The following is a 13,222-nucleotide window of genomic DNA, read 5'->3' as shown; positions in this document are numbered from 1 at the left end:
ATGTGTTAGCATTGTATTGACTCTATACACAGACAATCACGTTAACTATATATTTAGCAAAAAATTAAATAAAAAAAGTGCTTTAATTCCCCCAAAGCATCGTCCAAGAATTATTCTTGCTCTTCATCCTCCAAAAAAATAATCTGCTTTAGGGTGTTGTGTTATTATTTGGGGAAAACTCGCCAACATTTATATATTGCAAACAGGGATGGCCTATTAGAAAAAAACTGATATTGCAAATAAAAATCTGCGATATATTGCGGTGCGATATTAAGGTAATTTCATTTATACTTTGTTAAATACTAAAGCTATTAAAGTAGCTTCATTTTTCAACAATTTTTTTACCCTATAGTCATTTGACCCCTTTGAAAGTATATATTAAACAAAGTAAAAAAAAAAAAAAAAAAAAAATATATATATATATATATATATATATATATATATATATATATATATATATATATATATATATATATATATGATGTGTGTATGTGTATGCTATTGACATTATTATTTTCTCCTTTTTCCCCTGTTTGATATCAAGTAGGCTATTGTTTTTTTTTCTATATTAGCATCTGTCTACTGTTGTAATTACTTCAAGATCATGCTTGTTCGTGTAAGGCTTACTTTGTTTGTATGTTTTTTCTTAGTGTAGTAATACTTATAATTTAGAAAGCAACATATTGATCTCACTTTAGCGACTTCTGAAATAAGTTGGCAACAGTTGCGGGAAAACGGCGGACCTGGCAACCCTTTTTCTCCGGCGAGGTGTCTTTCGTTTCCTTGTTTGTAGTTTCGTTTTTGTTTCAGGCTCAGCTGTTGGTGGTGAGTCGGGACTCGGTCAGTTTTCATTCCCACCGTGTCCTCCTGGAACACCGCAGACATGTACGAGCTGGAGAAGGAGAATCTGCTGCGCTTGAGCTCTTACATCACGGCCATTATACGACCGTCACTAATAAAAACCTTCATGACGACATACCTGAAGAAAGGTGAGTTAATAAACAACACATCAACACATAATCTGCAGACATACAACCTGCAGTGTTCTCGATATCCTATTCAAAACAGTGTTATTGTTATTTAATCAAACTCTTATTGAATATTGTGCTTTATTATGGCTGAAATCGGGTTTATGTGTGACAGGACTGATTTTTATCTCATTGTGGTGATCATAAAAGTCGGATTAGCCTGAGAATCTGCGAAAACACAACACTAATTAATAAATAAACAATGACTAAATTCGGGGCTTTTAGTAGTAGCCTATTTTACATGTTATTTAAGTAAATAAAATTATCCGTTACAGTAAAAAATGTATTTATGTACAGTATTTAAGTTCCTGAAGTAGATTAACAAATCAACATAATTGTCATAGGACAGGAATATGTGTTTTTCAATAGTTTTAGGACAAGTATAATAAATAGTACACAGAAGATAGCCAAATTTTTCATTGTTGTTTTTTCTCTCTGTAGTATTATTCTGTTTCTTTGAAGGCTTTCTCTTCTAAGTGTTAATCAAGTTGAACTTTTAATGGATATCGTTGTTAAAGCGAAAAAATAATGAAGTGTCTTTCATCTGATGTTCTTCCATCGCTCTGCTTCTGTAACCAATCACACGCCCTTCTGTTGAGTTTTATAAGCGCGCTAGCCAATCAGAATCGTTCTGTTGCTCACCGCTGCAAACGCAGTTGGCTCATACTGAATTCTAGAGACAACGGCACGATATTAATGTTTAAGAGGATATGATTGTGCAATAATGTGCGTGAAAATATTGTTATGAAGTTTTGCCCTTGTTGATTCGCCAAACTATGACGTGCTGTTTCTACAAACCTGTTTTTCTACAACATTAGTAAGCATTGTTTAAATTGGACAGTAATGTTTGTTTTGTCGTAATGTTGCACTGTAATACTTTCCTTTTCCTTTCTTTATTATTTTGTTTTTTGTATTCCAATAATTACAGATCTATTCATTCATTCATTTTCCTACGGCTTAGTCCCTTATTTATTAGGGGTCGCGACAGCAGAATGAACCGCCAACTATTCCAGCATATGTTTTACACAGCAGATGCCCTTCCAGCTGCAACTAGGAAACACAAATGCAAATCAATATGCACTGGGAAACACCCGTACACACTCATTCACACACACACACACACACACACTCATACACTACGGCCAGTGTAGTTGATCAGTTCCCCTATAGCGCATGTGTTTGGACTGTGGGGGAAACCGGAGCACCCGGAGGAAATTCACGCCACCACGGGGAGAACATGCAAACTCCACACAGAAACGCCAACTGACCCAGCCGAGATGCAAACCAGTGACTTTCTTGCTGTGAGGCCACAGTGCTAACCAGTGCGCCACCATGCCGCCATTAAATATGTGTACAAAATATTATTCACAAAACAATTTCAAATTCATGCCTAATATAGTTTCTGGTGCTCAATGGTCTCATTTATTCCAAGAATGTTTTTTAATCAGCTTCAATACATTGATATGAAATATGCACAGTTCAGTAATACACACAGTTGTGCAAATACACACACCAAAACAAGCTGGATGTGTGAAACGGAGCTCTGTATAATGTGTGTTTTCCCCGATGTTGTGTTGACAGAAACAGTGGAGCGGATTATGTCCACGGAGCAGAGCTCTCCATCTGCAGCCGCTCAGATGCTGCTGGACTGCATGTGTGATCTGGAGGAGGACGGCTGGTTTCAGGCCTTTCTGGACTTCCTACTCGCTGCTGGTGATTCCCAGAAAACACACAACATTTCTCTAACATTCTCTTTTTGTGCTCTCTTGGTAAATATAAGTGCATGGTAGTGCCTAGTGTATAAGTGCATTGTACAGGGGTGTCCAAACCGGGTCCTGGAGGGCCGGTGTCCTGGAGAGTTTAGCTCCAACCGTAATCAAACACACCTGAAGCAGCTAATCAAGCTCCTAATAGATATACTACAAACATCCTGGCAGGTGTGTTGCAGCAAGTTGGAGCTAAACTATGCAGGATACTTAAATGTTTGTACAACCCTGGCATAGTGTGTAGTGTATAAGTGCATAGTAGTGTATAAGTGCTTAATGTATAAATATATAGTGCATAACGTACAGTGTGTAGTGTCACAATGCCTGTAATGTGTGTGTCGATGCAGAGTACTCCGGCCTGCACGATGCCATTAAAAACTGGAACTTCCTCGAGTTTGAGGAGCTGCATGAACACCGGAAGCTTCTGGAGAGAATCGAACCCTCAATCACCAAACACTTGAAGCCCAGAGAGCTGCTCATGCACATGAACTGCTGCCTGAACCAGAGGGAGTCTGAGGAGATTCAAGCGGTGAGATTGCAGTAAAGCACTGGGGTGCAGCACAGGTGTCTGAGCTGTGTGTTAATCAGTACCATACACACTCTCTATAAAGGTCCTCATGGGTAACTGTGCAGCGCATATTGAAACATGCAATGTTAATAGTTTTAGCATAATTAGAGAGATTATACAAAATGCATGTTTTTATTATTTAGTATAGGGTAACACTTATATGTTTCTTTATTTAACCAGAGAAAACCCCCTGAGATCAAGATCTCATTTACAAGGGTGACCTGGCCACAGGCCCGGCGCCAGGAAGTCAAAACTGAGGGGGCACTTTAAATCCATAGGGGGGCACTAGACCTGGTGACTGATTTTGATCTCTTGTTTCTTTCATTTAGGCTATTTATTCACATTTATTATTACTTTGCATTACTGCCTAAGTTACTGACCTAAGGCAGTAATATAGGCTACGTTTTAATAGTAATAACAATATGCAGTTTCGCTATTACGAATTTTTTAACGATAGTAATGCATACCGCTTATTAATGCAGACGGATGATGGCTTCAGTGCCAAACGAGTGCTTTAAATCATATATTATTCTCCTTATTTCCGTTTTATTTTAAATAACAGGCCTATGAATGTTTAAAGTTTTAGGTAAAGACGTCAAATTATGCCCACGCATGCAAGCTGACCCATGATCAGACTATTCGTAACCGGTAAATAAATATAGTGAAATCAGCTTAACCGAGTCATCCCGCTTCACGTAGCCTATTATCCAATTAACATCAGGGTTAGGGAAAAGCTAAATGTTACAATCTAATGTCATTTAAAACAATTACTTAGTTACATTTTAAGGCATTAGTGTAGCCATAAAAATACCAAAAAAGATACCAAAATTCGCAGTTATTACAGTGAAAATTGGTTAAATTTTGGCACGGGTAACACGCAACTCAACATACTGTATAACTTTTTTTTCATCATTTTAAATGTAAAAACAAAGATTTATCTTAGGCTATGATAAGTGTGCTTTTTCTGTGATATTGTAAACCATCATAAACCATTAGGTTACTAGGCCTACCCGTAATTTTATTTATTAATTATTTTATTTATTAAGCCTTTTTTAATAGCTTGTTTTTAGGTTATTTTCATTTTACGGCCATAAGCTACAAGTCAAAACAAACTCGATATGTTGTATTTTAGCTCGTTTATTTTGCCACCACACGTTGATTTTCACACAGTAATAACTCAATTCACAGATCAATCGTAGGTTTAATGATTAGTACGATAAGTAAAACTTTATTATTTTTACCAGTATTTTACAAATAAGAAGAGATCAGCCATGCTTAGTTGGAAGTATGTCAACAAATTGAAAAACTCATCGATGACTATAATAACCATCTGCTCTGTATGCGTGTCGGATCCAAGATTAGGTGAACTTCACAATAAGGAAAAACAGTAACCTTTCTCATTCTGAAAGCTTAGTCCCGTGGACGTTTCTGGAGGCCGCAAAATACGTTGCGGGAGGTACATATTTTTGCAGAATCTGCGAGAGGCCGCTGTGTGCACTTTTTCATATCTCAAATGTCTCTCATGAGTGCCGTTCACGCCTGTGCTGTTCTCGCGTGAACCCACCAGAGGTCGCTGTCGACCGACTGAATGATTGACTGGGCGACTGGCCACCCTCCTCCTTCCCTAAACCCAAACAATTTTATCAACTGACCCGCCCACCCCCTGACTTCCCCCAAACCCAACCATCGGTTTACAAAAGCCGTCCAGAAAAAGAAAAGCCCTGATTTTTACCACGTTTTCGGATTTCACCACATTCTCACCCTGTTGTTCATTCGATCATTTTATTTGTTGGATTCTGTTTTTGTCTTATCTGATTTCTGGAACCGTTCTTCCCCGGACTTGAACCCGGTTGTCGTCGTGGTCAACTCCTCTCTGGCGTCTCAAGTCCGCCGACGTACACGATGAGCTAATTGGTCAAACTGGTTGCAGCAGCCCTCCACACGGAGGATAGTGGTCAGCTGGTTGGCGCCAAAAGGAACGGTGTCACACCGCCCCGTAGCGTTCGCTTATAAAATAAAATGCAGCCATACACACCTCCTGCTACACAATTCGCGATCTCCAGAAACGTCCACGGGACTACGTTTTTCTTAGAATGAGCCCGTGTTGAAAGACAGACATTGACTGTAATGTGTGTTTACATCTTCACACCTGTACTTGTGTGTGTGATGCAGGTGGAAGCGCAGCGTGGACCGATCACCGCCAGTGAGAAGCTTGTGGACTGTCTCCTGCGCTCAGATAAATCAAACTGGTTTAAGGTGCTGAAGATGGCTCTGGACACCTGCGAATTATATGAGGCTCTCGACCTGCTGGAGACAAGTAATCCTTCATCATTCTCTGTTTACATCCCTCCATTCTCATCCTGCAGACTTGTGTTATACTGACTGATAAAAGAGTCCTATTATAACCCCTTTTACAAGATGTAAAATGCATCTCTGATAAGTGTGAACAAAGTTTTATTTGTGCTTCATCTAAAACTCCACATCTATAATCCTCTTAGTCTATGCTGACATTATTTCAAACACTCTAATGGACAGACGGCTGCTTCTCACTCAGGGCTGCTGTTTATGCTAATGAGATGGACAGATGTTTGTGGTAGTATGTGATGGTGTGTGTGTGTGTGTGTGTGTGTGTGTGTGTGTGTGTTACAGATGGAGCAGGAAAGTCAGTGCAGGACTCAGACTGCATGATGGCTGAATCCTCCACCGTGTGCTTTGAGTACCGAGAGGAGATGGAGACAGAAAACATGTCGGCGCCGGAGAGCTGCAGCCACATGAGCATCACTGAGACACCTGCTGGAGTTACAGGTAATGCACAAGTGCGCTACATACATGCATGTTTGTTTGTGAGTGCATGTCTGTACATTGTGTTGTGTGTGTGTGTGTGTGTGTGTGTTTTGTGTTCATGAATGTGTGCATTGAACTCTCTGTGACCTGTGTGTGTGGTCAGGTGACTCTGGGCGTTCAGGTGAGCGTAAGCTGAGGGAATATCAGAGAGAGCTGATGACTGCAGCCGTCAACGGACAGAACACCATCATCTGCGCTCCTACAGGTCAAAACAACAGCAACACTATTCAGCTTGTTTAGGGAAATACTCTTCTTTTTAGTAACATTTTAGTTTAAGTCACAGTTCATGCTATTCACTGCAGACTTATTAATACCTAAACCCAAATTATTAAATTAAACTCTAAACTAACTCTTTTACACTCTAAATTAACTCTATTAAACTCTAAATTAACTCTATTACACTCAAAACTAACTCTATTACACTCTAAATGACCTATTTTACACTCTAAACTAACTCTTACACTCTATACTAACTCTATTACACTCTAAAATAACTCTATTACACTCTAAACTATCTCTGTTACACTCTATACTAACTCTATTACACTCTAAATTACCTATTTTATACTCTAAACTAACTCTATTACACCCAAAACTAACTATTGCACTCTACACAACTATTTTACACTCAACACTAACTCTTACACTATACTAACTCTATTACACTCTAAACTAACTCTGTTCACTCTAAACTAACTCTTTTACACTCTAAACGAACTCTATAACACTCTACACTAATTCTTTTACACTCTACACTAACTCTTTTACACTCTATACTAACTCTGTTACACTCTAAACTAACTCTTTTACTCTCTAAACGAACTCTATAACACTACACTAACTCTTTTACACTCTACGCTAACTCTTACATTCTACACTAACTCTTTTACACTCTACGCTAACTCTTACACTCTACACTAACTCTTTTACACTCTACGCTAACTCTTTTACACTCTATACTAACTCTGTTACACTCTAAACTAACTCTATTACACTCTGTACTAACTCTTTTACTCTTTAAACTAACTCTTTTACTCTCTAAACGAACTCTATAACACTACACTAACTCTTTTACTCTCTAAACGAACTCTATAACACTACACTAACTCTTTTACACTCTACGCTAACTCTTACACTCTACACTAACTCTTTTACACTCTACACTAACTCTTTTACACTCTATACTAACTCTGTTACACTCTAAACTAACTCTATTACACTCTGTACTAACTCTTTTACTCTTTAAACTAACTCTTTTACTCTCTAAACGAACTCTATAACACTACACTAACTCTTTTACACTCTACGCTAACTCTTACACTCTACACTAACTCTTTTACACTCTACACTAACTCTTTTACACTCTATACTAACTCTGTTACACTCTAAACTAACTCTATTACACTCTGTACTAACTCTTTTACTCTTTAAACTAACTCTTTTACTCTCTAAACGAACTCTATAACACTACACTAACTCTTTTACACTCTACGCTAACTCTTACACTCTACACTAACTCTTTTACACTCTACGCTAACTCTTTTACACTCTACACTAACTCTTTTACACTCTACACTAACTCTTTTACACTCTACACTAACTCTATTACACTCTACGCTAACTCTTACACTCTACACTAACTCTTTTACACTCTACGCTAACTCTTTTACACTCTACGCTAACTCTTACACTCTACACTAACTCTTTTACACTCTACACTAACTCTTTTACACTCTACACTAACTCTTTTACACTCTACACTAACTCTTTTACACTCTACACTAACTCTTTTACACTCTACACTAACTCTTTTACACTCTACACTAACTCTTTTACACTCTACGCTAACTCTTTTACACTCTACGCTAACTCTTTTACACTCTACACTAACTCTTTTACACTCTATACTAACTCTGTTACACTCTAAACTAACTCTTTTACACTCTACGCTAACTCTTTTACACTCTAAACTAACTCTTTTACACTCTACACTAACTCTTTTACACTCTACACTAACTCTTTTACACTCTATACTAACTCTGTTACACTCTAAACGAACTCTATTACACTTTACACTAACTCTTTTACACTTTAAACTAAAAAGAATTCCAATGTATTTTTCCAAAATATGAGTTAAAATAAAATATGTCATTAAAAATCATCCCATTTGCTGAAACGCAGTAAAAGTTGTGGCCAAATTAAGCCTTGAAATCAGCCCAGAGTGTCAAAACGACCCAACAGCACAAAAGGGTTAAATACAAAGTGCAGAATGAAGTGTGCTAAAAGTGTGTGTGTGTGTGTGTGTGTGTGTGTGTGTGTGTGTGTGTTCAGGTTGTGGGAAGACTATCGTGGCGCTGGGCATCTGTGAAGAGCATTTGAAGCTACTGCGCGGACGAGCAAAGATCGCCTTCCTGGCCACTAAAGTGGACGTTTATGAGCAGCAGTACAAACTCTTCCAGGAGCACTTCAGCAGCAAAGACCCCAACATCAGGCACTGGCACACACACACACACACACACACACACACACACACACACACACACTACACATGCACATAGACACACACATGCATGCACAAGCACACACACACACATGTCACATACTGTACATACACACACATATACACATGCACAAGCTTGCACATACACATGTACCCATGCACATACACACATGCACACATACACACACATACATATATATATACTCACATTCCCACAAACACATGCACATACGCATATATACACGCACATACACATACAGACTCACATACATATTCATGTATGTGCACGCATGTGTTCTGTGAATTTGTGTTCGTGTGTGCTGTATGTGCATATGTGTGTGCATGTAGTGTGTTTATTGTGTCTCTCTCTGTGCTGCAGGGTGACGGGGATGTGTGGAGATATGGCTCTCTCAGTCCGGATGCTGATCGAGACTCATGATATTGTGGTCCTGACGGCTCAGATTCTGGTGAACGCCCTGCAGAGCGGAGAGATGGAGAACCTGCAGCTGCTGACGCTCATCCTGCTGGACGAGTGCCACAACACCACCGGCAAACACCCCTACAACAACATCATGACCCGCTACCTGGACAGCAAGCTCACCGGCAACGGCAGCCCACTGCCACAGGTGCACCACACTGCTCAATTAATACACACTGTACTAACTCTATTACACTCTAAACTAACTCTATTACACTCTGTACTAACTGTATTACACTCTAAACTAACTCTATTACACTCTAAACTAACTCTATTACACTCTAAACTAACTCTATTACACTCTAAACTAACTCTATTACACTCTGTACTAACTGTATTACACTCTAAACTAACTCTATTACACTCTAAACTAACTCTATTACACTCTAAACTAACTCTATTACACTCTAAACTAACTCTATTACACTCTACGCTAACTCTATTACACTCTAAACTAACTCTATTACACTCTAAACTAACTCTATTACACTCAACGCTAACTCTATTACACTCTAAACTAACTCTATTACACTCTACGCTAACTCTATTACACTCTACGCTAACTCTATTACACTCTAAACTAACTGTATTACACTCTAAACTAACTCTATTACACTCTAAACTAACTCTATTACACTCTACACTAACTCTATTACACTCTAAACTAACTCTATTACACTCTAAACTAACTCTATTACACTCTAAACTAACTCTATTACACTCTACACTAACTCTATTACACTCTAAACTAACTCTATTACACTCTAAACTAACTCTATTACACTCTAAACTAACTCTATTACACTCTACGCTAACTCTATTACACTCTAAACTAACTCTATTACACTCAACGCTAACTCTATTACACTCTAAACTAACTCTATTACACTCTACGCTAACTCTATTACACTCTACGCTAACTCTATTACACTCTAAACTAACTGTATTACACTCTAAACTAACTCTATTACACTCTAAACTAACTCTATTACACTCTACACTAACTCTATTACACTCTAAACTAACTCTGTTACACTCTAAACTAACTCTATTACACTCTAAACTAACTCTATTACACTCTACACTAACTCTATTACACTCTAAACTAACTCTATTACACTCTAAACTAACTCTATTACACTCTACACTAACTCTATTACACTCTAAACTAACTCTATTACACTCTAAACTAACTCTATTACACTCTAAACTAACTCTATTACACTCTAAACTAACTCTATTACACTCAACGCTAACTCTATTACACTCTAAACTAACTCTATTACACTCTAAACTAACTCTATTACACTCTAAACTAACTCTATTACACTCTAAACTAACTCTATTACACTCTAAACTAACTCTATTACACTCTAAACTAACTCTATTACACTCTACACTAACTCTATTACACTCTAAACTAACTCTATTACACTCTAAACTAACTCTATTACACTCTACACTAACTCTATTACACTCTACACTAACTCTATTACACTCTAAACTAACTCTATTACACTCTAAACTAACTCTATTACACTCAACGCTAACTCTATTACACTCTACACTAACTCTATTACACTCTAAACTAACTCTATTACACTCTAAACTAACTCTATTACACTCTAAACTATCTCTATTACACTCTAAACTAACTCTATTACACTCTACGCTAACTCTATTACACTCTAAACTAACTCTATTACACTCTAAACTAACTGTATTACACTCTAAACTAACTCTATTACACTCTAAACTAACTCTATTACACTCTACGCTAACTCTATTACACTCTAAACTAACTCTATTACACTCTAAACTAACTGTATTACACTCTAAACTAACTCTATTACACTCTAAACTAACTCTATTACACTCTACGCTAACTCTATTACACTCTAAACTAACTCTATTACACTCTAAACTAACTGTATTACACTCTAAACTAACTCTATTACACTCTGTACTAACTGTATTACACTCTAAACTAACTCTATTACACTCTAAACTAACTCTATTACACTCTAAACTAACTCTATTACACTCTAAACTAACTCTATTACACTCTACGCTAACTCTATTACACTCTAAACTAACTCTATTACACTCAACGCTAACTCTATTACACTCTAAACTAACTCTATTACACTCTAAACTAACTGTATTGGACTCTAACTCTATTACATTGTACACTAACTCTATATTATAATTAGTTTGAGGGAATACCAGAATTCAGCCTCATCCTACTGTACTCTGCTTCACTGCACTATGCTTCTGCTTCCCGCGTGTCGTTTCAGATTGTGGGCCTGACAGCATCGGTTGGCATCGGTTCCTTCAAAAACCAGATGGAGGCGGAGAACAATGTTACACAGCTGTGTGCAAACATGGACACCAGAGTCATTACCACTGTTAGCAAACACCTGGACGAGCTCAGGTCATACGTGCACACGCCTGAGAAAGGTCAGTATCTGTAGACAATATCACACACTCAAAACACTCCCTACACACTATCTAGGAGACTATAATGTACGTCTGCCATTTTGTAGGGGCATCGAAAGTGAACAACTTAATTCACCACATTCGTCCATCACTTTTCACCCACAATCTACTATACTACTTTTCACGCGTAGTAAATGCTGGTAATTGGAGTTATACCATTATGAATGTAACAAATTACCAGGGAAGGTTACTACTGTGAAGGTCTTTGCATACAGAATCTGACATTTTCAGAAGGGGGTTTCGTATTTAAGTCCAAAAAATTCATTACGCACACAAACCTCTGCACACTGAGTGCGATGTAATGTCCGAAATAATTTGAAAAACAATACATAAGGGAGCCTATGTCAAAGGTCAAAATTATTTTTTAACTTGCCAAAATTTTGGATTTGGTGTGCAATAACTTTTACTTTTAGAGAGAAAAAAGTTTAAACCCTTTAAAAAGTAATAAGTTATAGCTTGGCCCATACCAAATCTGCGCGCGCAGAATTCCGCAGATTTTCCGCAGAATTCCGCTGATTTCTGGAGATTTTTAACCCAATATTTATTCTATTTATTTACCTGAGTAAATGTGTAAATATGAATTTATTCAGTTTTTATTCAGTAATTTATTACTTTTTATTTAATATATTAAGGTTTTAGTTATGATACTCCGCTGGATACTACCAAAATAATTCCGCAGAAATCCGCAGATTTTTACCAAAATTCTCCGCAGAAATAGCAAAAAACGTCCGCAGATTCCGTCTGGCCCTATAGCTACTAGTTACTTCTCACCAATAGTAGCTGTTAGTAACTGAGTTACATCATTCTAAAAGTAACTAGTTACCAGGGCAAGTAAGTAATGTTACTTTTAGAAAGAAAAATGTCAAAACCCTTTAGAAAAAGTAATCAGTTACAGTTACTAGCTACTTTTTCGGACATAGTAACTGAAAGTAACTCAGTTACATCATTGTTACTAATTATTACCAAGGAACTAACTAATTACTTAAGTAACTAATTAACAGAGAACGTAACTGCTGTTACTTTAAAAAAAGTCAAAACATTTTAAAAGTAACTCGTTAAAGTTACTAGTTACTTATCGCCAACAGTAAATGAGGTATATCATTACAAAAGTAACTAATTGCCAGAGAAAGTAACTCTTGTTACTTTTATAAAGAAAAATGTCAAACTCTTTAAAAAGTAGTTTGCTTTAGTTACTTTTCACACATAGTAATTTTTAGTAAAATAGTTAAACCATTATAAAAGTAACTAATTACCAGGGAAAGTAACTAATGTTTCTTTAAAAGAAAAAAACGTCACTCAAAACTCAAAAGGTAGTTATAGTTACTAGTTACTTCTTACTAATAGTAACTGTTAGTAACAGAGTTCTATCTCTATTAAAGTAACTTATTACCAGAGAAAGTAACTGCTGTTCCTGTTATAGTTACTTTTTATACTTTTCACACTTAGTTATTGTTAGTAAATGAGATATATCATTATTAAAGTAACTTTATACCAAGGAAAGGAACTATCATGACTTTTAAAAAGTAAAATGTGAAAAAC

The 13,222-nt window shown here is 37.0% G+C and overlaps 2 protein-coding genes across 2 annotated transcripts in view; both read left to right on the top strand.

The window, feature by feature from the left end:
• fhip1ab (FHF complex subunit HOOK interacting protein 1Ab) overlaps positions 1 to 13,222 on the top strand; it is a 445,665-nt gene that overhangs the window by 268,086 nt on the left and 164,357 nt on the right. The window lies entirely within an intron of this gene.
• rigi (RNA sensor RIG-I) overlaps positions 784 to 13,222 on the top strand; it is a gene marked incomplete in the record, with an annotated part of 26,369 nt that continues 13,930 nt past the window's right edge. The window contains 9 exon segments of the mRNA NM_001306095.1: positions 784 to 989; positions 2,610 to 2,741; positions 3,142 to 3,323; positions 5,535 to 5,679; positions 6,012 to 6,167; positions 6,310 to 6,411; positions 8,538 to 8,697; positions 9,086 to 9,332; positions 11,482 to 11,644. Of these exon segments, the coding sequence (NP_001293024.1) occupies positions 884 to 989; positions 2,610 to 2,741; positions 3,142 to 3,323; positions 5,535 to 5,679; positions 6,012 to 6,167; positions 6,310 to 6,411; positions 8,538 to 8,697; positions 9,086 to 9,332; positions 11,482 to 11,644 (1,393 nt within the window).

Source organism: Danio rerio, chromosome 23 (genome assembly GCF_052040795.2).
Source record: "Danio rerio strain M-AB ecotype USA chromosome 23, GRCz13ab, whole genome shotgun sequence".
Taxonomy (NCBI): domain Eukaryota; kingdom Metazoa; phylum Chordata; class Actinopteri; order Cypriniformes; family Danionidae; genus Danio; species Danio rerio.
The sequence above is the reverse complement of the archived record's forward strand: the minus strand, read 5'-3'. Positions and strand labels throughout refer to the sequence as shown.